This window comes from Eubalaena glacialis, chromosome 7 (genome assembly GCF_028564815.1).
Source record: "Eubalaena glacialis isolate mEubGla1 chromosome 7, mEubGla1.1.hap2.+ XY, whole genome shotgun sequence".
NCBI classification, from domain to species: domain Eukaryota; kingdom Metazoa; phylum Chordata; class Mammalia; order Artiodactyla; family Balaenidae; genus Eubalaena; species Eubalaena glacialis.
The window spans coordinates 45,258,592-45,285,734 of record NC_083722.1 but is presented as its reverse complement, the minus strand read 5'-3'; the positions used below and the strand labels follow the sequence as shown (position 1 = coordinate 45,285,734).

The following is a 27,143-nucleotide window of genomic DNA, read 5'->3' as shown; positions in this document are numbered from 1 at the left end:
TAAAAAAGCAGTGAAGAAAGCATCACGAGTAATCAAAACTGATCTCTGCATCAAGGAAACATATTTCTTTGTTTAAATTAAAAAGTAGGCTAATACATCTTTCAAAATGAACTGTAATTTCCTACATCATTCTATAAAAGTATACCAAGTCCCAATACAACCCTTTCACGTGAAGTCAGGTGTAATCATAGCACAAATGGAAAAACAATTTCAAAAAGAGGGAACAAAGGTTTTGAACATCACCCATAATATCCACTTTTGCAATCACAATTTTACCCACTTTGGATGTTAAAAAAAAATACTCTGACCACATAAGCTAGGCTATTCAGACATTTAGAAAGCACAATCCCTGCAGTTTGGATTTCTTGGGTGTGTAGGAAATCAAGGGAACCACAGTTACAATATATCACTTCCTGCTGTGAGGATATCACAGGAAAATTCACTCAATAGCTGTCACCACTGAAATTGAAATGAGTTTCTTTCTACAGCTAAATCCCTAGTAAATGGTATCCCACTTGTGTTAGCCCAAGTGATTTTCCCTGCAGTTACTCCAAACGAGAACACAATCAATAAAATTCTGTTATAAATTGAATGTAAATTATTTTTCCACAAGCATGAATTTTACTCAATTTTGCGTAAAAAAAATTCTCTCCGAAAAACTACCATCAGACGATACGTAGGATAATGATCTATATTTCCCTACAATTGAGAGAAGCTGTATGATTTCAAGAGGTGCACATACACAATAAAAAAACAAGCTCATATGGGTTTCCACATCAGGTGAGAACTACAAACAGCACAATCACTACTCTTCTTTGTTTTAGGTTGGCCTCATCTTTTCCCATACGGTCCATATTTTTCTATTTATTCCAATTTCTAAGCTGCAAAAGTCCAATGAACTGCAAGAGAGTTGAAAGTTGCACCTCCTTTTTCTATAAAAAATATCTGTACCTCACAATTGTCAAAAATCATGGAATTGCACCCTTAAAATGTGTGCATTTCATTGTATGTAAATTATACCTCAATAAAATTGATTTAAAACGTAAAACATACACATGCATCCCTATAAGACAGTCACACTACAGTGCTACATAGATGTTTGCACCATACACACTTAAAGCCCCCAACAAAGATCTCTATTTTCATGAGTATGATTTTTATACTCCTTTTACATTCTTAGCATATTCTGGGAGTATAGTGACCCCTAAGTAGAGGCTGTTTTGACTTGGCTTTGACCCAGGATAGTCAAATGATTACAATAAAAAAATGTTGCCTGAGAGATTGGTACTGAAAAGTTGAGGGCGGGGTGGGTGTGAAATAAAGTTCTAACACACAGGAGAACTAAGACATTAAATTGATGGTCATCGTCTCATTTCCCCACAATGTACAGAGGGCGGGATGCTTCTGAGATGCGCTATCACAGGTCTACGGCACCCAACGATGCCCCCTCACACTTGTTCCTTAAAAACAGAGAGAACCAGGGACATGAAGGTGGGGGTTTGATGGAGGTTTTGAAGGGAGGGGAGAAGAAGGGGAGAGCTAATGAGGATTATTATTACAAGTCACATCCAGAGATCACATCACACACTTTTCCTACACACTCTGTCACTCTTGCACAGCCATTAACAATGGCTCATCATGTTAAGGTCTTCGTTTCATAGATCAAAACAGCAAGGTTCATAATAGCTTTGGTTTTATTTTGTTTTTAAATACAGTCTTCAACATTTGGATAGGTCACTGGGGAGAAAGAAAGGGGGTCCTTCTGAGGTCACACAGAGAAACAGAAAGGACTCTCTTCGGTTAGCTCCTGATTCCAGGAGAAACAGTCCCAAGTCCCAAAACAAAAGGCAAAACCAGTGTTGAATTTCTACAATGTATAAAGAGTATTTCTTTACCAAAGCTTTTCCTTGGAAATGATAGAAAATTCACCAACATTTTACCCAAACTATTACACCATCTCATCCAGTCTCAACATTTAGTAGCTTAAAAAACCTAAATGAGAGGTAAAATTTTAAAACCTAAAAGTGTTCTCTCCCAGCACTGGCTCATTCAGGAGTCTTCCTGAGGTCCAGCCCGTGTTACAGTAACAGGGAGAGAGGTAAACAGAAGGAAGGATGCCTTGCTCTCATGGAGCTTACACTGCAGACAAACACACACCAAAAAACAAAGGAACACATAAAAATGACCATTTCAGCCAGTGACGCTGCTGTGAGGAAAACAGAGCAGGTGACAGCACAGAGGCCCTGGGGGTGAGTGTGAGCTGGGTGACCAGAAGCAGCCTTTTGTGAGGCTGAGAGGACACAGTTACATCATGTGACCAAGGTCCCCAGTGGCCTCCTGTGGACAGTATGTACGCCGTCCACCAAGGACCATGGCAGCTCAATTAAAAATGGGCTGTTTATTCCCTTTGTATCAATGTTATCTTTTTAGAACTACTTTCTGAACAGTAGTTACAAACAACTGAGAGGGCGCTACACCTTCAGTGAGTCTGGGCTGTCTGTCCACAGCCCAATCTATCAGGTGTTTTGTTTTTACTGTGAATTGTGCCTGGTTGCCAGGGGGTCTTCTTAGGTTCACTAAACATTTAGACTCACAAGATTTCCACACGTGGCACCAGGTGGCTCAGAAAGACCCAGGACAGAACCCCAGCTCACCAGCTGGGCAGCGTGAGCACTAGACCTCCTGCAACACCTGCATAGGTGGGCGGCTCGGGGGCAAGGAGGGCATGCCCACACCCAGAAGCATGGGGCTGCTGTGGCTCAGGGACCTCAGACCCCTCAGTGGCCGCAAGCCCTTAGAACCACGTCCACAGCTACCTCAGACTTGGAACTCCAAATCCATTAATCTAGAAACCATTATTATACTTTAAAAAATATATGACTATGTAAACATATTTCAAACATGACAGAGAACCGTGCTGTCCAATCCAATAACCATTAGCTACAACCGGCTACTTAAATTTAAATTAATTAAAATAAAATTACAACCTGCGCACTTCAGTCACACTAGCCATACTTCAAGCACTCAACAGCCATAAGTAGCTGCTGGCTGCTGTGTTGAGCGGCACAGGTACAGAACATTTCCATCACCACAGAAAGTTCTACTGCACAGCACTACACAAATTACTTTTTCACTGCTAATATATCACAGTAACTACCACAATGCTTTCTCAGGCTTTTTAAGAACATTGTTTCCCACAGCATTGTCATCATTTTGTACCTTGTTAGTGCTTTATGCCTAACACAGTGTAAAATAACTAATTTTCTTTATTACTTAACTAGAGGACAATCAATATTTTAAAGAAACCCAAAGAGTGAAGAATAGGAAATTTAAAAACTACAGACAATGAAACTACTTGAAAAACATAAACAATCATAAACTTTGCTTTCCAGGAAGACTGACAGCATCCACAATTCATAAATCCCTAAGAAACCTTGGAGTCAGAGGGCCAACAGAAATCTGACATTTCTACTTGGGAACAAGCTGCAAGAACACTGTGACATGCAAGGCTGTGTGCCCACAGAATCATGTCCCTCTACTGTGATTTCCATGATGCTATGTGCCCCACAGAATCAGGTACCTCTACTATGCTAACAGCCATCATAATTTACTATAATTACTTTAAGATTCTCTCTTTTCTGAGCAACACTGAGTCCTATAAGAGCAGAAATAAACATGTATCCCTAGAACCTAACACCATGCCTGGCACCAAGTAGTTCCCGTAATATGTGTTAAATTAATAATAAATAAAACAAACTCTTAGAATAAAGGTTTGTGACCATGTATTTACCTCCACAAGTCACAGTCACTACATACAACTCATTACAAAGTCTACTGTTTACAAAGGTATTATTTGCCTTGGCAAGATGGCCAGTTGAAGAGACAGGAAAGACTTTCCTATCTTCTTTCTATATCACTGAAAAGAAAATCAGTACTTTATATTTCTGTAAAAATCATTGTTAACACTTTTTCAACTTTAAAACGTGTTAAGCTAACAAAGTGACGTAACTACAAACGCCAGGGAAATTTAGTATTGTATATAAATTAAGAGTGGTGGTTTACTTGTAAAACTGATGAAAAGTGATGTTAAAAGCTGTTTTCAACCTCCCAAGAGAAAACCCTCACATTAATAGGCAGATCAATGGCCCTCCAAAGATGTTCACTCATGAATATGTTAGGTTATGTGGGAAAAAGGACTCTGCAGATGTAATTAAAATTAAGGACCTTGAGATGGGGCAATTATCCTGGGTATACATGTGGGCAATGTAACTACATGAGACTGTAAAAGCAGAAAGCTTTCTCAGGGTGGAGGCAGAGATGCAGTCGCAGAAGTCAGCTCTGACACATGAGAAGGACTGATGCACTGCTGCCGGCTCAGAGAGGGGACCACACGCAAGGACCAGAAAGAGGCCTCTGGGGCTCAGGGAAAGCAGAGGAAGGAATGTGGGCCCCTGGCTGACAGCCTGCCAGGAAATGGGGATCTCAGTCCTGCCACCACAAGGAACTGCACTCAGCCAGCAACATGCATAAGCTTTAGCAGCACACTCTGCCCCAGAGCTTCCAGCAACAGCCACAGCCCTGCTGGCATCTTTATTTTAGCTGCGGGAGGCCCATGTGGGATTTCTGACCTACAGGACTGTATGATAAAAATGAGTGCTGCTTTAATCCATTCAATTTGTGGTAATTTGTTATGGCTACAACAAAATTTTCTAATCTAGACACACTAATAAGGTTTACAATTCAGCATCCTGAATTCTGTCTTCTTCACGTCACTGGTTCACTTGCTAAGGACGCGGCCACTTTCTCGCCTCTCTTGTCCCTGTAAAGCTATAAGCCACCTAGGCTGCTGCTGCTCTCTGTCCTATCTCCGTCTCCTGGGAAACATCTCCACTGCAATCCCTCTTCGTGCAGTCATCACAGCATATCTTCTCCCCAGTGGACCTCACCTGGCTACAAAGAAGCTGCTAACACTCTGTAATTGTTCTTCACAGCTTTATTCAACCAAAAAAAGCCTGAATACCCAGTAAAATGGGAATGGTTAAGATAGATATATCTATCCTCAATTGAATACTATAAGTCACTTAAAAATGGAGCCATGAAAAGTAATCTTCTACTTTACTACATAGGTATGACATACTAAGTGAAAAAAAATTTTTTTAAGTTTAACCATTTAAATTATTATTACGTAAAAATATATAGAGATTACAACAAAAGCCTAGCAGTGGTTATATTAGTGAAGCAGGATTCGTTTCTTCTATTTTTCCAAATTTTATATAGTGTGACTATAAATTTTATCAAAAAACATTAAATGACATAAAATTTGTAACATAAGCCACATACACCTCTCTCCTTCCTCTGCTTGATTAAGCTGCAGCAACTATTCCAATACAGCCGTGCATGTGTGTGTGTGTGTGCATGTATAGATTGGTCTTCTTTCCCTGTTAGCATATAAACATCTTGAGCTGAGGGACCACATCTCTTAGCATCTTTGTACACAGAGTATCCATTATAGTGCCCTTAACACAATGGGAGGATTTTAATAAAATGCTCCCTTTTGACAAGTACATCTCTAAAAAGGCATAAACATTTTCAATACAAACGTGAAAAAAAAATAACTCAAAGACCATAAATAATGGGAAAGAACACATTCTTTCTAATTTATTAATATCTTACAAGGCACCTGAAACATCTTCACAATAATCACTGAGCTAAAAGCTTATGTTGCTGCATGTAGAAAAGGAAATAAATATACTCAAGTTAATGCCAGAGCTTAGAAACAGGTGATGAGGAAGAGCTGACGAACAGCTGGAGCCCGTGGACCATGTTAATGAGGCTCTCACTTCAGCCCTCACCTGGTGGGCATCCTGATCTACCAAACCTTTCCTAACACATGAATGCCCAACAATTTTCTGATTTCAAAATGAGAACTAATTCAAAAATAAAACACTGGGAACTGTACCACCATGGATACTGGGAAAAGCTTTCTTACAGAGATTGCATTTCTGATATAAAATCTGTGTCAGCATATTCTTCGGAGGAATGAAGAGAAATGTGTACATATCAACCAAATGTACTGCATTAGGAAAAATAATTTACAAAATAATTGTTGGTAATAATACCAACTGAAGGAAAAAAAAATAATACCAACTGAAGGAAGATGCTTTCATTATTTTAAATGATTTTCAAATAAAGGTCAATATAAACATCTGCTTAGAAATTCAGGATGCATTACAAGTTAATCCATGTGATACAGTTCAAATATTTACTACAGGTAATGCTTCTCTTTGCTAGCTTCTCTTATCTTTACTTGATTTCTGTTTTATTCTTAGGTTGAAATATGCTAATAAAATTAGGAAAAATAGTGTAACAAATACATGGTTTTGAAATTATTCTTTAATTTTTAATTAAAGAGTTGGAAAATCATTAAATTTATTGGCAAAATATTAAATGAGAACAATATTCACCTCATATCTTGAGGTGGAGAGGTGAAGGAGGAAGACACACTGTGGGGAAAGGCATTATTTTTAAGGGAAAAAAAAAATCGTATCCAAGTAATCACATGTAGATTGTGGGCTACAACTTTTCTTCTGCAGTCTCACCTATTTACACCTAGCATTTGTAAATGATACAATAAATAAAAATAACAATCTTTAACATAAACACCCTTGGTAGTCTAATATATTTTTATAAATATTATCCCATAGGTACCAACATTAGGGTAGCAAAGACACTTATACACAATAAACTTCTACATTTACAGGAACATATCCCAAGGCCTTTATATATCTCCAAATTAGAAAATCAGTACATGATATAATTCACCCTAGAAAATGCAGTGATGTGTGAGGATGTGTAAGGTCACCTTGAGATGTGGACTCATTAGATGATATATATAATGATATGTGACTTGAGGAGAGCAGAAATTATGATTTACACAAATTCTCTCTGGCATTTCGGAATTTAACACGAACTTCCTGAGGCTCCATCACTAAACTTCAAAATAGGGATAATGACAAACAACCGTCTACCATCCTCACTGGGGTGTTCTGAGTATGAACTAAAAACAGTTTGGACAGTACTTTGTAAACTAGCCAGTTTGATTTCTTGGTCCCATGTCCTCCCTCTTCTAAATACTTGCCCCTTCAATTATTTCCTCTTATTCCCATAAACCTCGTTTCTCCCTGACCGATAAACATTGCTCATCTTTCCAGCCCTCGGGGAAAAATGAAACACTTGCTTCAACCATGACACTCATGGGTACAGTCCCCTTTCCTCCTCGCTCTGCCAAGAGCAGTCTACGCTCGCCGTATGCCCACAGCCTCATTCCTCATTTCCTCCTCGACCCCCACCCCAGGGACAGACTTGCATCTGTACCACTGCAAGGAGGGGGCTGAGCCACCCGTGGCTCCCATGCACCTAATCCAACTGACGTGAGGAGATTCTGACCTGACTTCCCTATGCATTTAACAGTGTTCACCTTTCTGAAAGCCTTCCCTTAGCACTGTTGATGCCACCACACCTTGCTGTGCTCCTGTTTCACTCAAGATTCCTCCCTGGTGTCTTTACTGGCTTCCCTTTTAACTCATCTCCTCCCTCCCACATCACTGCCCATCACAGGTCACTTAAACAGTAACTTCTATGGGTTCTATTCAGGGCTATTTCCCCTCTTCTTATCGCTCTATATTCTCTCCCTGAGTGATCTCAACCATCCCCCTGATTTTTAACCACCCCTATATAGTGGAGATTAGCAAATCTCTCTCTATAAACCTCGCTCTCAAACTGCGGGTCTATATTCAGCTACTTACTAAACACCCCCCATATGCTCCACCAGCATCTCAACTTTAAAATGTCTGAACCCACTGAACCTACGATCCCAGCAGTCCAATTCACCACCTTGTCCTCCTTTACTCTCCTTCACAGTCACTGACAACATCCTCCCCCAAGTGAGATCAAAGTTCAGTCCAATCTGAGCAGCCCACTGTGAGCCACCACTGTGCTAGGGGGTGTGGAATCCAAACAACCACTTCATGGCCTCATCACTTAAGGAAATGTACTTTGTGTTTAATTCCATTCAAAAGGTTTACAAATGTTGTAACGTGTTTAAGTGCCTATCTCTCAAATGAAATCAAAACTGTAAATTCCTTGAGAACAGAAATTGTCTTTTTTTTTTTTTTAATCCCCGGCACATAATAGGTGCTCAGTTACTGATGGATGCTACTAACGAATAGCTTGCATTTCCATAAGAGATTGAAGCAAAATGCTTTCTGTGGTTAATTTAACTTTTAACTATATAACTAGGTTCAACTAAGAAAATCTGGACACATCACTTCTACATTCTCAGAATGATATACATTGTTAAGCAATATACTAAATTATTAGGTTGGCAAGGTGTTATACTAATTCTCTTTGAATGTCTAAGCCCTGTAAAATGACTTGAGAATTTCTCTGTATTGCTACTTCAATTTTTGCGGATATTGGTATCATCTCCCAAATTAGTTTTATTGACAAACTTAATTAAAACACTACTCATCATTCCTCTTTGATCATTAGAGGCACTAAACAAAATTAGACCTAATAATGATTTCAGTTTCAACCTCCTAATGTCCACCCCCGCTTCTAGGTTATATTTAAACTATACAGTTCATGCAAATCAATGATGATTATTTTTTCCTAACAAGATTATCATTAGCATCTTTCAAGCCAAACAGTATTCTTTCCTATTTTGACCTAAGCAAAAGGAAGGTAAAAGAAAAACATTACATTTAGACAGCCAAGAGACAATTCAATACACTTGAAAGGCTTTCCACAAGGTTACTTTGTGTAACAGGAAGTGTCCAACTATGCACATCATCTGCCACCCTACATACAGATGTCTCTGACATGGTAGTAAAACAAGAAACCATTTGGTTTAATAATAATAATAATAATAAAAGAAGCAACATCAGTTGGTGCATATTACATGTAGCATCTAGCCCTGGTTGCTTAGCAAACAGCCACAAGTGACTTCCACAGAGAATGAAAGCCCTAAATGAATGTACAGTTTGTGCAAGTTTCAAGGACTCAAGAAGAAGTGTCAGTAGTTAATCTAAACTCTAGTTGACAATGACCACACTGGGGTGGAGGAAGGAGAATCCATCGTTATCTCACAGAATCAAGCACTGACTAGATGTGAGATCCAGCCCTTTAGGTCTATGTCTTCCGACTCAATGGTTTTATAGGGAAAAGAACTGTAACAATATGATTATTATAAATTATAAAAACTTTATACAGAAAAAAACCAACAAAATATCACTGGTATAACACATATTCATTCATTCAACAAAACACATAATGAAGACCTATCATGAAAAGCACTTTGCAGCTCTGGAGCAGCTCATACTATAATGGAGAAATCAGGCAAGAAAACAAGCGATTACAATATCATGGGTTCTGTAACATGGGGAGCCATGCAGTATTACGGGAACACAAACACCTGAGAGGGAGATGGGGCAGGGGAGGGAGGGTGAGAACAAGTGGTCAGGGAGAGCTCATCAGAGGAGGCGAACAAGAACAAGCAACATTAGTCAAGTCACAGAGGTGGAGGAAGGGGAAAAGAGCATTCCGGGAAATTATCTGCAAGGGCACTGAGGAGAGCAAGGGCATGTCACACTGCAGGAGCTTCAGGGCACCTGCTGGCAGGAGAAGTCAGGGCGTCAGTACTGACAGAAAGTCCAAAGAGCCAGGCCAGCTCCTTCCAGAAGGACCTCATCTGCCAGGCTGAGAAGTTCTCACTTCATCCCGGAGGAAATTCAGGAGACAGAATGCTTTTAAACCGAGGAATAATATAATCACTGCAGCAGTGATGTGAAATAGAGAGGGCAAATTGGGCAAAAATAAGAGGCCACCAGAGGGAGATGCTCAGGCTGGAATTGGGAGGAGAGGGGGGCAGGGGAGTGACTCACTAACACAGAGCTCTCAGAAATTTAACAACTCTGTACAGTATTCATGCTACTCAGTCCCTCGTGAAGTGTTAGTCTGGACCCCACCCTCCGCAACTGGAGAGGAGGACAGGAGAGGAGGAAAAGAGGGAGCAGGGAGGCAGGGGAGGAGGAAAATGAAGAACATTGAAAGACACTGGAAATTAATGTCCATGCCAATTTCTGAAGGAGCAGTAGCATTCTAGGTTTCAAAAGAATAAAAAGAAACCATACAGGAAAACACTAAAGGTGCTTGGCTGCATAAAACTTGAAAATGTAGGTATGTTGGATAATGCAACATAATAAAAAACTTTCAGAGAAAAAAAAGTCTGTAACAAATATAATGAAGAGTCACTATCCTTTATATCTAAAGTACGTAAGATCAGATAATCAAAAGATGCTATCAATAAATGGGCAAAGATACAGATAGTTAATCCCACCTCAAAAAAAATGTATAAAAAAAATGATTTAAAATCATTCTTAATAATAATCAGTGCAAAGTACATGATACCAACAGTATCTCTATGGTAAACCTATTAGCTACTGTTTTAGCTGCCCCCTCTTGTTCAGGGTACAGCAACATGGGGGATCTTGTATGAAAATACAAGTAGAATAAGGTTTTTGAAAAAGAAATAAATATACTTAAATCTTTAAAAGGGGTCATATGCTTTCACAAATTCCACTTCTGAAAACCCATGCTAAGGAAACAATCAAAAATACAGATAAAGATTTATATACCGTGTTTTTTACACTAGTGAAAAGAATGAAAAATGGTCTAAATGCTCCCCAAAGAATGATAAATATACTATAGGACACCCATACAAGAAAATATCATACAATCACGAAAAACTATGTTTGTGGAGAGATTTTAGTAACAGAAAAAATGAAAAAAATAGTGAATTATATAAAAGTATAATTACAACACTGAGTTTTAAAACAGCACAGAGGAAAGCAGTATTATTTCTGAGTAGTGATGATAGGTTTTTCCTCCTCCTTTCCTGTATTTTCTAAGTTTGTTTTTTAAATAATGAGGATAAATTATTTTTGTATTTAGAAAACAAATATAACTTATTTCAACTACCTCCAACAAAATATGTGCAGGTTCCCGTAGTTTGTCTTAGCCTCGCAGTTAAGCAAATAGCTCATTCCTTTGAGATCTTTCTGAACTCAGTCATCACTACTCATTTTAACTTCAACTTATCAACCAGTTCTCCATACTTTTACAGAATTAAAAGAACTTTCTATAGTACCCTGAAGTCAAGGGTAACAAGCGCATTGCACTAAGAACTTCAACTTAAATCAGAGAATTACAGAAAAAAGAAAAAGAAAAAAGAAAGGCTTTGTAAAGTTTTTAGACATTGAAGAGGCTTTAACCACATTGGTGTACTTTACCCACTGTAATGCAGGTGGATTTACAAGTTTGACAGGCTGGGCCTTTGTATTACCTGAGGTGGTTGAGCAGAGGCTGGAGTCTCTCATCCGACTGCACAGCGGGCAAAGACCTGGCTGTTAACTGAAAGCAGAGAAGGGGGTGAGTAACCACAGCAAGGCCTCAGACTGAATGAACTACATGCAAAATGGGGACCCGGAGAGCGGAAGGAGATGGGGGGTTCCTAAAATATAAGGACACTGTTCTTTTTTTTTTGTTTTTTTTTAACATCTTTATTGGAGTATAATTGCTTTAAAATGTTGTGTTAGTTTCTGCTGTATAACAAAGTGAATCAGCTATACATATACATATATCCCCATATCCCCTCCCTCTTGTGTCTGCCTCCCACCCTCCCTATCCCAGCCCTCTAGGTGGTCACAAAGCACCAAGCTGATCTCCCTGTGCTATGCGGCTGCTTCCCACTATCTATCTATTTTACATTTGGTAGTGTATATATGTCAATGGCCCTCTCTCTCTTCTTCCCAGCTTACCCTTCCCCCTCCCCGTGTCCTCAAGTCCATTCTCTGCGTCTGTGTCTTTATTCCTATCCTGCCCCTAGGTTCATCAGAACCAGTTTTTTTTGTAGATTCCATATATATGTTTTAGCATACGGTATTTGTTTTTCTCTTTCTGACTTACTTCACTCTGTATGACAGACTCTAAGTCCATCCACCTCACTACAAATAACTCAATTTCATTTCTCTTTATGGCTGAGTAATATTCCATTGTATATATGTGCCACATCTTATCCATTCATCTGTCGATGGACACTTAGGTTGCTTCCATGTTCTGGCTATTGTAAATAGTGCTGCAGTGAACATTGTGGTACATGACTCTGTTTGAATTATAGTTTTCTCAGGGTATATGCCCAGTAGTGGGATTGCTGGGTCGTATGGTAGTTCTATTTTTAGTTTTTTAAGGAACTTCCATACTGTTCTCCATAGTGGCTGTATCAATTTACATTCCCACCAACAGTGCAAGAGGGTTCCCTTTTCTCCACACCCTCTCCAGCATTTATTGTTTGTAGACTTTTTGATGATGGCCATTCTGACTGATGTGAGGTGATACCTCATTGTAGTTTTGATTTGCATTTCTCTAATGATTAGTGATGTTGAGCATCCTTTCATGTGTTTGTTGGCAATCTGTATATCTTCTTTGGAGAAATGTCTATTTAGGTTTTCGGGCCATTTATGGATTGGGTTGTTTGTTTTTTTGCTATTGAGCTGCATGAGCTGCTTCTAAATTTTGGAGATTAATCCTTTGTCAGTTGCTTCATTTGCAAATATTTTCTCCCATTCTAAGGGTTATCTCTTTGTCTTCTTTATGGTTTCCTTTGCTGTGCAAAAGCTTTTAAGTTGCATTACGTCCCATTTGTTTATTTTTGTTTTTACTTCCATTTCTCTAGGAGGTGGGTCAAAGAGGATCTTGCTGTGATTTATGTCATAGAGTGTTCTGACTATGTTTTCCTCTAAGAGTTTGATGGTGTCTGGCCTTACATTTAGGTCTTTAATCCATTTTGAGTTTATTTTTGTGTATGGTGTTAGGGAGTGTTCTAAATGCATTCCTTTAAATGTAGCTGTCTAGTTTTCCCAGCACCACTAATTGAAGGGGCTGTCTTTTCTCCATTACATATTCTTTGTCTCCTTTATCAAATATAAGGTGACCATATGTGTGTGGGTTTATCTCTGGGCTTTCTATCCTGTTCCACGGATCTATATTTCTGTTTTTGTGTCAGTACCATACTGTCTTGATTACTGTAGCTTTGTAGTACAGTCTGAAGTCAGGGAGCCTGATTGCTCCACCTCTGTTTTTCTTTCTCAAGATTGCTTTGGCTATTTGGGGTCTTTTGTGTTTCCATACAAATTGTGAAATTTTTTGTTTTACTTCTGTGAAAAATGCCAGCGGTAGTTTGATAGGAATTTGCATTGAATCTGTAGATTGCTTTGGGTAGTAGAGTCATTTTCACAATGTTCATTCTTCCAATCCAAGAACATGGTATATCTCTCCATCTGTTTGTATCATCTTTAATTTCTTTCATCAGTGTCTTATAGTTTTCTGCATACAGGTCTTTTGTCTCCTTAGGTAGGTTTATTCCTAGGTATTTTATTCTTTTTGTTGCAATGGTAAATGGGAGTGTTTCCGTAATTTCTCTTTCACATTTTTCATCATTAGTGTATAGGAATGCAAGAGATTTCTGTGCATTCATTTTGTATCCTGCTACTTTATCAAATTCATTGATTAGCTCTAGTAGTTTTCTGGTGGCATCTTTAGGATTCTCTATGTATAGTATCATGTCATCTGCAAATAGTGACAGCTTTACTTCTTCTTTTCCAATTTGGATTCCTTTTCTTTCTTTTTCTTCTCTGATTGCTGTGGCTAAAACTTCCAAAATTCTGTTGAATAACAGTGGTGAGAGTGGGCAACCTTGTCTTGTTTCCTGATCTTAGTGGAAATGGTTTCAATTTTTCACCATTGAGAACGATGTTGGCTATGGGTTTGTCTTATATGGCCTTTATCATGTTGAGGTAAGTTCCCTCTATGCCTACTTTCTGGAGGGTTTCTATCACAAATGGGTGTTGAATTTTGTCAAGAGCTCTTTCTGTATCTACTGAGATGATCATATGGTTTTTAATCCTTCAATTTGTTAATGTGGTGTATCACATTGATTGATTTGCGTATATTGAGGAATCCTTGCATTCCTGGGATAAACCCCACTTGATCATGGTGTATGATCCTTTTAATGTGCTGTTGGATTCTGTTTGCTAGTATTCGTTGAGGATTTTTGCATCTATGTTCATCAGTGATACTGGCCTGTAGTTTTCTTTCTTTGTGACATCTTTGTCTGGTTTTGGCATCAGGGTGATGGTGGCCTCGTAGAATGAGTTGGGGAGTGTTCCTCCCTCTGCTATATTTTGGAAGAGTTTGAGAAGGATAGGTGTTAGCTCTTCTCTAAATGTTTGATAGAATTTGCCTGTGAAGCTATCTGGCCCTGGGCTTTTGTTTGTTGGAAGATTTTTAGTCACAGTTTCAATTTCAGTGCTTGTGATTGGTCTGTTTATATTTTCTATTTCTTCCTGGTTCAGTCTCGGAAGGTTGTGCTTTTCTAAGAATTTGTCCATTTCTTCCAGGTTGTCCATTTTAATGGCATACAATTGCTTGTAGTAGTCTCTCATGATCGTTTGTATTTCTGCAGTGTCAGTTATTACTTCTCCTTTTTCATTTCTAATTCTGTTGATTCGAGTCTTCTCCCTTATTTTCTTGAAGAGTCTGGCTAATGGTTTATCAATTTTGTTTATCTTCTCAAAGAACTAGCTTTTAGTTTTATTGATCTTTGCTATTGTTTCCTTCATTTCTTATTCATTTATTTCTGACCTGATTTTTATGATTTCTTTCCTTCTGCTAACTTTGGGTTTTTTTCGTTCTTCTTTCTCTAACTGCTTTAGGTGTAAGGTTAGGTTGTTTGAGATTTTTCTTGTTTCTTGAGGTAGGATTGTATTGCTATAAACTTCCCTCTCAGAACTGCTTTTGCTGCATCCCATTGGTTGTGGGTCGTCGTGTTTTCATTGTCATTTGTTTCTAGGTATTTTCTGATTTCCTCAGTGATCTCTTGGTTATTTGGTAGTGTATTGTTTAGCTTCCATGTGTTTGTGTTTTTTACAGATCTTTTCCTGTAATTGATAACTAGTCTCATGGCGTTGTGGTTGGAAAAGATACCTGATACGATTTCAATTTTCTTAAATTTACCAAGGCTTGATTTGTGACCCAAGATATGATCTATCCTGAAGAATGTTCCATGAGCACTTGAGAAGAAAGTATATTCTGTTGTTTTCGGATGGAATGTCCAATAAATATTAATTAAGTCCATCTTGTTTAATGTATCATTTAAAGCTTGTGTTTCCTTTTTTATTTTCATTTTGGATGATCTGTCATTAGTGAAACTGCAGTGTTAAAGTCCCCTACTATGATTGTGTTACTGTCAATTTCCCCTTTTATGGCTGTTAGCATTTGCCCTATATATTGAGGTGCTCCTATGTTGGGTGCATATATATTTACAATTGTTATATCTTCTTCTTGGATTGATACCTTGATCATTATGTAGTGTCCTTCTTTGTCTCTTGCAATAGTCTTTATTTTAAAGTCTATTTTGTCTGATATGAGAATTGCTACTCCAGCCTTCTTTTGATTTCCATTTGCATGCAATATCTTTTTCCATCCTCTCACTTTCAGTCTGTATGTGTCCCTAGGTCTGAAGTGGGTCTCTTGCAGACAGCATATATATGGGTCATCTTTTTGTATCCATTCAGCCAGTCTATGTCTTTTGGTTGGAACATTTAATACATTTACATTTAAGGTAATTATCGATATTTATGTTCCTATTACCATTTTCTTAATTGTTTGGGGTTTGTTATTGTAGGTCTTTTGCTTCTCTTGTGTTTCCTGCCTAGAGAAGTTCCTTTAGCATTTGTGGTAAAGCTGGTTTGGTGGTGCTGAATTCTCTTAGCTTTGGCTTGTCTGTAAAGGTTTTAATTTCTCTGTGGAATCTGAATGAGATCCTTTCTGGGTAGAGTAATCTTGTTTGTAGGTTTTTCCTTTTCATCCCTTTAAATACGTGCTGCCACTCCCTTCTGGCTTGCAGAGTTTCTGCTGAAAGATCAGCTGTTAACCTTATGGGGATTCCCTTGTATGTTAATTGTTGCTTTTCCCTTGATGCTTTTAATATTTTTTCTTTGTATTTAATTTTTGATAGTTTGATTAATATGTGTCTTGGCGTGTTTCTCCTTGGATTTATCCTGTATGGGACTCTCTGTGCTTCCTGGACTTGATTGACTATCTCCTTTCCCATATTAGGGAGGTTTTCAACTATAATCTCTTCAAATATTTTCTCAGTCCCTTTCTTTTTCTCTTCTTCTTCTGGGACCCCTATAATTCGAATGTTAGTGTGTTTAATGTTGTCCCAGAGGTCTCTGAGACTGTCCTCAATTCTTTTCATTCTTTTTTCTTTATTCTGCTCTGCGGTAGTTATTGCCACTATTTTATCTTCCAGGTCACTTATCCGTTCTTCTACCTCAGTTATTCTACTGTTGAGTCCTTATAGAGAATTTTTAATTTCATTTATTGTGTTGTTCATCATTGTTTGTTTGCTCTTTAGTTCTTTGAGGTCCTTGTTAAACGTTTCTTGTATTTTCTCCATTCTATTTCCAAGATTTCCGATCATCTTTACTATCATTACTCTGAATTCTTTTTCAGGTAGACTGCCTACTTCCTCTTCATTTGTTTGGTCTGGTGGGTTTTTACCTTGCTCCTTCATCTGCTGTGTGTTTCTCTGTCTTCTCATTTTGCTTACCTTACTCTGTTTGGGGTCTCCTTTTCGCAGGCTGCAGGTTCGTAGTTCCTGTTGTTTTTGGGGTCTGCCCCCAGTGGCTAAGGTTGGTTCAGTGGGTTGTGTAGGCTTCCTGGTGGAGGGGACTGGTGCCTGTGTTCTGGTGGATGAAGCGGGATCTTGTCTTTCTGGTGGGCTAGGCCACATCTGGTGGTGTGTTTTGGGGTGTCTGTGAACTTATTATGATCTTAGGCAGCCTCTCTGCTAATGGGTGCGGTTGTGTTCCTGTCTTGCTAGTTGTTTGGCATGGGGCGTCCAGCACTGGAGTTTGCTGACCGTTGGGTATGCTGCGTCTTAGCGTTGAGATGGAGATCTCTGGGAGAGTTCTTGCCGATTGATATTACGTGGGACTGGGAGGGCTCTCGTGGTCCAATGTCCTGAACTTGGTTCTCCCACCTCAGAGGCTCAGGCCTGACAGCCGGCCGGAGCCCCAAGACCCTGTCAGCCACAGGGCCAGGGGTGTGGGGAGTTTCTTCCCTTTTGGGAAGTCTGAGGTCTTCTGCCAGCATTCAGTAGGTGTTCTGTAGGAGTTGTTCCACATATAGATGTATTTTTTATATATTTGTGGGAAGAAGGTTATCTCCAAGTCTTACTCCTCTGCCATCTTGAAGGTCCTCCCCACTGTTCTTTTTTTTAATCAAAGAATTGTATAGAAATCTGATCTATTCTGTGATAAATGCTATCCATATGACCCTAGGTTTGTAGAGTATGTCCCTGCATTTGGAAGTAAAGAAAAAGGAGACAAAACAAAGAATAAGAGGGGAGTATCTACCTGAGTTCATGAAAAAGCCTCTAGCCATGAAAATATTATCTTTGCAAATAAAAATGGAAAAACTTCTAAATTTACAGCAACCAACCTTACAGCACTGAATCCTGGGATGATGAAGAAATTGGGGAGAGAGACTTTCATTTATAGCTAAGTCACTGTGAAATTGGTTACACATGGAAGTGTATGTACACACATACACACACACACACATGCATTCCTTCATTTCGACAACCATGTTACTATAAGAAACAAAGAACATCTTATAAACATACCAAGGCAACTCAAAGTACTTAACTTTGAAATATGACCCCCAGTTGATCTAGGAAACAAAATGTAAGAGCCAAAGCCTTATTTCTAAGTACTGTGTGTCAGGTTGACAGTATATCATGGAAATGTGAGCCTCTGATATACTTTAGTGCAATAATATTAAAATCATATCTCTGTGTATCTCTATATTTCTCTCTGTTCTTGAGAAACCCCTCTCATGCTATAAGAATTTGAAACAAAGAAATTAAAAATATTCAGTCAAAGTAATTAGATACCTTGAAGTCACCTAAATAAAACACCAAAACAAATGTAAAAGATAGATTTCTTCTGGATTCAAGTATATCAAATACATAGTTCTTGTATTCTACTAACAAATCATTTGATAATTTACAATAGAGAACCTTCCTAAGACTAAAAAAGAAACTGAAGGATATCCTTTGGTTTTATATAGGGTATCCTGTCTAATTATTTTGTTAATTAAAAGTAATTCATCAATTAATTTAATTCAAACTTAATTTTCAATGTTATGCAAATACAGCTATCACTTTAAAAACATCTAATAAATACTATATTTGTGAAAAAATGTTGACCAAAATGCCAAATATCAAGTCATTTTTATTAAATCATATCTAGTAATAACAGAGAAACAGTCCCAATTTTGTGAGTCAATACATGTGAACAGTTATTAATTTAAAATACAATAAAGTGAGACAGTCTGCTGCAATTTTAGTGCAACCAAAAGATTCTCAGTATCCCTAAGAAATGTTAAGTCTAGTATTTCATGACATATAATATGTTATAAAGGTTTTATAAACAAGACACTTTACTACACCCTATATCTGCTAATGTCAAATCCCTTTACAAAATATCATTTTCATTGTTCAAGAGGTTTCATGGCTCAGAAACAGAGCTATGCTCTAAAAAGATTAAAATAACTTATCTAGATATTTCAAAAGTCAATTTTCTGAAACTGGAGCAGACAGACTAGGAGTTGCTTCTGTCAATCTGTGTAGCATGATTTCTGATCAACCCATGTTTTCTGAATGAAAGCAAGCAAACAGAAACACCAGCAAAATATTCCTAAACGTCTCTTCATTCCACATAGGAAATATATCTCAATCGTACGCCTATCTCCATCTGAGCCTGCATTCCCTTTATCCTGAACTGTGGATATAGCATCTTCACTCACTATGTTTCTCCCTCCCTTCTTGTCTTTCTACACCAAGGCCAGAGTGAAATTTTCAAAATGAAAGTTACCCACTCCCCAAATTAAAACCACTTAAAATTCCCTCAGGCTCTCAGGCTAACAGCATCACACCAATTCTTTCATCAGACAGCTTCTTAAAATCCTCCTCTTGGGCCGAATTTCTGAAACACGGTGCAGAACGACAGCTCAGCCATCTCCAACAGACACGGTGGCAGCAGATCAGGTAGAAATGGCCACTACCCCAGTTTCTGGAACACGTATGCTGAACGATTTGATTCTCTCCCCACCCCTTCCCAACCCCCACACCTTATTTTCAAGTTTGAATCACTGAGAAGAATAATTCCTAAATGCTCTGTGTAAAATTATCTCAAGGAAGATTTTTGAGCTTTCCAAAGGTTCTGCTTTCAACTTGTAAAACAACCAGCATTTTCAAAAAGAGCACACATCTCGTCACGTTAAGGAGATGAGATAATCAAGCTATTCCAAAGCTCTTTAAAGTGGCAAAGCTGTCTACTGACCTTTTGCTGACAGAATATAAACTTCATTTTAGGGACTGCAGGCTCTATCATTTCTTCTGGAATTTCTCTCTGAGCCCAAGTGGCTACTACTATATCCACTGGGCTATGAGGGGCCAAAAACTTGCAACTGTGTAATTCCATTAATTGATGAAAAAAAATTATATCTGAGTTCATTTGTGTCATATCTTAGATTCCACATATAACTATATTCAATATTCTATGATAAACCATAATGGAAAAAAATATTTTAAAACAGAATGTATGTATATATAACTGAATCACTCTGCTATACAGCAGAAATTAACACATTGTAAATCAACTAGACTTCAGTAAAAAAAATTGATAACCATAAAAAATTATATCTATATACTTTTCATAGCTAAAGCTTTTTAAATTCCTGCTTTGAGCAAAACTAAATCTAAATCAAAACTAATAAATCACAACTGTCAGCCTTCCAAGAGAGCAATACACAATCATAATAAGATTTTCAACATTAAGGACTTTCCTCTACAACCTGAAATGAGTATTTGTCTAGTTTAAATAGACTTTGGTTTCCAGATATGTCTTAGTTGTTTGTTTTGATAGACAATACAACAATGTCCTTGACACACAAATCACCAACAATGAAAGAGAAAGAAGATCTATCAGAGTTTACATCTGCAAAGCCTAAATGGGGTGTATGAGTTAGGGCTGTTTCATGGTAACATTAATAAAAGTTGGCATAACATGTACCTTATTTCTTATTGTTGAGAGGTCAGAGGTGAGCTCTTAAGATGTCTTTTCATTATTAACAATATATCTAGCACACTGAATTAACCGATGCAAGGTTTGTGCTGTTTTTCAGCGTTATAAGCTACTCATTCTTAAATAAATCTCATTTCAAAGATTACTATCATTGAGTAAATCTTGCATTTTGCCATATATTTGTGTACAAAAAATAATAATGCATTTTTCCAACTAATAATTCTTTTAATGACATTAAATACCACACAGATGAGGGGCTTCCCTGGTGGTGCAGTGGTTAAGAGTCCGCCTGCCAATGCCGGGGACACGGGTTTGATCCCTGGTCCGGGAGGATCCCACATGCCACAGAGCAGCTAGGCCTGTGCTCCACAACTACTGAGTCTGCGCTCTAGAGCCCGTGAGCCACAACTATTGAGCACACGTGCCCGCGCGCCTAGAGCCTGTGCTCCACAACAAAAGAAGCCACTGGAATGAGAAGCCCGCGCACCCAAAGAAGAGTAGCCCTCGTTTGCCACAACTAGAGAAAGCCCGTGCAGCAACAAAGACCCAATGCAGCCAAAAATACATAAATAAAATAAATAAATAAAATACCACACAGATGCAAAGGCACAAAAAGTAAAAGCAAGTCTGGAGGTGTCTGGCCCACCTCGTAGTTCCCTCCTGAGGAAGCAGCATCCTCAGGCCTGAGCACAAGGTACTGCACACAGAGCCCATGGGACAGCTACCTGCCGCTGCACAAGCCACACAGAAACCAGTCGGAGGCGGGTAAAGAACCGTCCTGTGTCGTTTATATAACAATGCTGAAACTAAAGTGCTGCGGTAAACGCTTTTTGAGATATTACTGCTAACTATTACAGTTTCTGGTGGATGTTATTTTGAAAAGGAGTCCAAAATATTTGTCTCGAAACACTCCTACCCCAAAAAGGACATTAAGTTTTGAAAACGAAACCCAAATAGCAATTATAAGATTAATCTACTCAAGAATGGAAAAGCCTGGCTGTAGAGCATGCTGGGTTCTGAGAACTTTTCAAGAGTAAGGCAAACACAGAAAACAATGTCTAAACGTCCCGCTGAAATTAGATCAGCATGGAAAAAGTAACCTTTAGAATTATGATCCTGGAGGTCAGTACAAGGGCGTTTGTTACATTATTTTGCATACATTTGTGTGTGAAGTATAGTTCAGGGGAGGGAGGGAAGGAGGGCTGAGGGATTTTTTCAAAGGGAGAGGAATGGCTTGGAGGAGGGCCATCCAGGGACCCAAGATCCAGAATGAGGCAGCAGCAAAAGAAAGGAAATAAGGAGGAATCCTCCGCATAACTTCATGCCCACAACAGAAGGAGTGACAGAGGACACCCGGTGGGCAGACTGTTCTATTAATTGCAATACAGTGGCCACAGGAAGAGGAGGATCCAGAGAGGAAAGAAAATTCCTAGTTTTAGGCATGCTGAATTTGAGGTGCCTTTAAATATCCAAGAGGCAACTAAACATATATGGATTTAGAGCCCAGGAGAGGGTATGGAGCTGAGGGTGTAGATTTAGGCGTGATCAGCAAGCAAGCAGCGGATACACCATGGAAGGGCTGGGTTTCCCAGGGAATGTGCATAAGGCAGGGATGTCACTGGCAGTGCTGCTTCGAGCTCAGGGTTCAAGCCCCACCCAGGGGAGAACAGGACCCATGGCAACGTCTGCCCTGGAGACCTGCCGGGTGTGTGCTTCCCCATTGGGAGAGAGAAATGAGGAATTCTGCCAATTGACCTAAAAGTTTTATAATACTGATTTTATGCAATTACAGGTTTGTGGGGGCGGGAAGGGAGGGAGGAAGAGAGAAGGGTGAGGAAGGGAGAGAATGAGAATACAACCAGCAGCTCCTCTAATTTAACTCTTTTCTCGCACACTTGGAACAACGTTGAAAAAAACGTTCCCTGAGGAAAGCACTCTGCCACCAGCTGTGAGGCTGACTGTTGCTCTTAAAATCCTAAAGGAGAGTCTGCTGCCAGCCAGTGGCGATTGTGAAGTCAAATTTGTGAACAGGGCCTATAGAAAGAAAAAATTTTTCATGATTTCCCTCTTCAGAAGATGGGCATGAAGGGAGGGAACGAGAATACACAAGGAGTTAATAAGCACGTAAGGAACACACTAAACGGCTTTTAAAGAGTCAGCAGACCTGTGGAAAACAACGGTGATGCTATCAGTTGAAAATGAAGAACAAGAGAGTGGCTTCATTTGAAAATAATAAATCCCTTCTCTCTGAACTGCTCACCCAACACTGGCTAAATTAAAACACATAAAAATGACAGGAAAACAATGCTCACTTCAAAAATATTGCTCCATTTTGTTCTCTGGTGTTTTCACCCTCTACCACTCACTTCAGCTTCCTTACAAACCCAGGAGGAATGACCACGTGCACTCCTATCAAAGCTGTGCCTTAAAAGAAATCCGAGATAGGTGATCAGCACAAGGCAGACCCTTTTTTTCATATAATCTTCTTCCACTCAAAGCAGAATAGACTCTTCCGGTGATATTAGGGCAGGGCATTCATATACATTCACAAAGACTCCAAATTTAGGTAGTTTTTGTTCTGGTTTGGGTTTTTTTTCCTTTTTATTTTTAACAGACTTTATTTTTTTGGAGCAGTTTTAGGTTCACAGCAAAACTGAGAGGAAGGTACAAGGTTTCCCATACACCCTCTGCCCCCCACATGCATAGCCTCCCCGTTACCCCCATGAAATTGGTACATTTATTACAACTGATGAACCTATATTGACACATCATTAGCACCCAAAGTCCAGAGTTTACCTAGGGTTACAGAGGGTTCACTTTTGCTATTGTACATTCTATGGGTTTGGACAAACACATCATGACATTTACCCACCGCTGTAGTATCACAGAGAACAGTCTCACTGCCCTAAAATCTCTGTGTTCCACCCATTCATCCTTTCCTCCCCACTAATTTCTGGTAACCACTGATCTTTTTACTGTCTCCATAGTTCTGCCTTTTCTAGAATGTCACAGAGTTGGAATCATACAGGATGTAGCCTTTTTAGACTGGCTTCTTTCACCCAGTAGTGGACACTGAAGCTTCCTCCATGTTTTTCATGGCTTGATAGCTCATTTCATCTGGATGTACCAGTTTTTTTTCCATTCACCACCTGAAGGACATCTTGGTTGCTTCCAAGTTTTAGCAATTATGATTAAAGCTGCTAAAAACATCTGTGTGCAGGTTTTTGTGTGGCCAACAAGTTTCTGATAGGTGTGTTTTTTAATGAAAAACGTAGGGAATGCTTTTCAAAATGTCTTTACGTTCTCCTCACTTCATACAGGAGCTGAGATGGCTCCTCCTGCATTTCCTAACTGCCAGGGAGTATCAGCTTAACATCAAGCACACCAACCCTTTTCTACTAAATTGAAGATGCACAATTTATGCTTATGCATATATTTGTTTTTTTAATACATCTTTATTGGAGTATAATTGCTTCACAATACTGTGTTAGTTTCTGTTGTACAACAAAGTGAATCAGTCATATACATACATATATCCCCATATCCCCTTCCTCTTGAGCCTCCCTCCCACCCTCCCTATCCCACCCCTCTAGGTGGTCACAAAGCACGGAGCTGATCTCCCTGTGCTATGCGGCTGCTTCCCACTAGCTAGCTATTTTACATTTGGCAGCGTATATATGTCAATGCTACTCTCACTTCACCCCAGCTTCCCTCTCCCCGCCCCGTGTCCTCAAGTCCATTCTCTATGTCTACATCTTTATTCCTGCCCTGCCACTAGGTTCATCAGTACCACTTTTTTTTTTTTAGATTCCATATATATGTGTTAGCATGCATATATTCTAAGAGACACACAATTTATAGGTCTAGAAAATAACCTCTGAAACCAAAAGGCAACAACTTATTTTAACCAAGACCTCACAGTAACAAAAAGATACAGTTCTACAGAGAACAGGATGTTCCACAGAATGCTCTCTTTTATTACTGAGACCGGCAGATGTCAAGTAAAATTAACTTTTACAAGCAGCTGCTCTTTTAACTTCATTGATTTTAACAACAGAAAATCCTGAGTCTTTCTGAACTGCATTTTCTTATAATAGCAATGGATCCCAATTACAAATCCCAAACAGTGAGAATCCACGTTCTATTCCTCCTGCTCTTGGAACCCAATTTGTTCCTTGGTTTCATGTTCAGATGCCTACAGCACTTTCTGGTTTTCCTCAGGCTCAGACACATCATTTCACTGGATCGTCACAACAGAGCTGGTTTCATCGTGCGATGCTTTGGCACATGGACCTTTCTCTACCAGCTGCCCACAAACATGATTTCTAGTATGTGGGCTCTAAACACCAGCCAACAACCTTGTCAAGCAAAATGCATACATTGCACTTGAGCTCTAAACATGCCCAAGTAGTTTAATTAACAAAGAATATTAAGCAATGCAGAGTTAACAAGGTATTTCCAGTTCAGGGGTCTGGAGGATACAAAGAACTGAGAGAGTAAACCTGGGAACAGTGCAAGCAGACATCCCAGGGCTGATTTCTGATCATGAAACCTATGGTGTGAAAATAAGTTTGTTATTCAAAAGCTAAGCTAAGCACCTTAATGATGCTCTACATCATTTAAAAATGCAAAACAATTACTTGAGCAAGGGAAAAAGGAAAGAAGAGATACGCGGTGCTAAATGTACACAGATCGCTGAATTTTCTCCCTTAAACACCCATAAAATCATTTTACTTCTAGAATACTCTGATAATTTGAGTACCAAGTTCTTAAACTACTATAGTAAGCAGTTTCACAATGAGACTTCTCACAAGCAAAACCAAGATCTGGCAAGTGGAATTCAACATGTTTTATTTTTCATGTTGGCACCCAAGAGATTGAACTGTCGATCTTTTGTCCTCTTAAAGGACCGCTCTTTTGTGTGGGAATGAGAGTGGCAGCAACACGGCCTGCATTCCTCGTGTTTTTACTAAATGCAGAGCATTCTGCTAGGAGTTCTACACAGACTCCAATTCTACAACATTCTCTAAAAGGGTTATTACCCCTGAGGCACATCAGGGGCTTCAAGAACTATTCAGCCAAAGGCACCAGGGAACCAGTGACTTTTATGCCTTAATATTTTAGTCTCTTGTATTTATCTTAAAAATTTACCCCACATTTATACTTGATTCCAGAACATGTCCTTCTTAGTTTTACTATAAAAATAATGTTTATTTTACCACTGAGTAAAACAGCACCATTGTGCTATACATACTTTATATATGCCCGAAGATGTATAATCCCATAGATTTCGCCACCTTATAGCTTTAGAAAACACATGACCACACTTTTACTCCTTATAGCCCCCCTGAAAGCAGTCTCTGCTGATACATTTGGGATGGGGGGATTGGCTGAGATGATTCTGGCTCCTGCTACATTTCACTGGCCAAGTCCTGTGTCACTTCATGTAACTATCACAATTATAGAGGGAAAGACCGGACATTTGTTTCCGCCATATATCTTTACGTGCAAAGACTCTAAACATCATTTAAATTCCTAGATTTTCCATCCACTTAATAAATCTGTGAGGCAATAAGTGAAGTTCTAATGTTCCTTATTCATTATTACCATATTTTCATTCATCATTTTTGTCTCCCAAAACATCTCTACCATATTTACCTAAATTTACATTTGTCAACTTATTAAACGTAAGAAGTATACTTATCTGGGTTTTCCAGAATGAAACTATTCCTTTTCTGTTTGTTGTATTTAATCCTTTGACATTAATTTATTAAATAATCTGAAATTAATGTCAAAGGATCCACAATTATATTTAACTACCAGGTGAAGACACACACAAAAGATATGTGTGAGTAAGTACTTTCATTTTTCTATGACAACTCTTCTTCCCTTGATTTGGTCTTTCATGAGCACTTGGACATGGAGACAGGGCCCAGAGGAGTGGAGCGACGGGGGTGGACAAGGATTGTCATTACAGCCTCAGTGACAGGGACTGTTGTGTGACAGAACACAGTTCCTGGGCATGCACTTGAAGACCCGGCGGGCCTGAGGTGATTAAAAACAACTCTACTTCTACCCACAGCTGAACTTCCATGTATGTTTCTAGGATGGCAGCCCAGATGGCTCACAGCATACCTCCAAACGAGAATGTTAACAGGCGCTACAGAAGGCATTCACTACTGAGCACTAGAGCTGCCTCTCCTTGCTTCTGTGACCTACTCCTCTCAGCCAGCTCAGAGCACCTTGACTCCTTACTTGATCAAAAGACCCTGCTTTTGTAGATGCAGTAAATGTTTCCAGTTCAGTGCAAACAGCCCAGCGTGCCTCCACACCTCACTCAGTTTACTTCCCTAACCTGAAATAATCAAATTTTGCACTATTGTTGGCTTCATTCAATTCGGTTGAAATTTAAGCTATTTTCTCTATCCATGAATCAGTCTTACAGTTTTCCTTTAAAAATAAGTAGGACTATTACAGAATTTCATTCCTCTACTTAACGAATTTAAGAATTTAAATTTAAATTAAAAGAACTTAAGAATTTCTACACTTAAGCCCTTCTGAAAGGAGTTTCTTAAAATATTTGACTAGCTTTCTATAATGCACAGACAAGAAGGTTTTGCCTTGCCCTATGATTATAAAATTTCTTATCACTATATTTAAAACAAATCAGAACAGAAAACATTTTTTTCCATTACTAGGACATAAATACGAATAACCACCACTCATTATTAGAAGACAATAGAGAAGTATAATGTCTTTACTGTGATAAGGACATTTAAACAATGCCAACTGGACTTTCCACCTCAGCACTCCACCATCAGATAAGATGATTTTCAAAATAATTCACTGTAAATTTGGAGACCAAACTCACTA

General features: G+C 38.9%; 1 protein-coding gene across 3 annotated transcripts in view; it reads right to left on the bottom strand.

The window, feature by feature from the left end:
- The window catches only part of PRIM2 (DNA primase subunit 2), a 287,537-nt gene that overhangs the window by 100,342 nt on the left and 160,052 nt on the right, over positions 1-27,143 (bottom strand). For 2 of the 3 annotated variants that reach the window (XM_061195198.1, XM_061195199.1), the window contains exon 8: positions 11,402-11,469. The exons of the other annotated variant lie outside the window; for it this stretch is intronic. In XM_061195198.1, the coding sequence (XP_061051181.1) occupies positions 11,402-11,469 (68 nt within the window). The remainder of the gene's footprint in view (positions 1-11,401; positions 11,470-27,143) is intronic. 3 annotated transcript variants of the gene reach the window in all.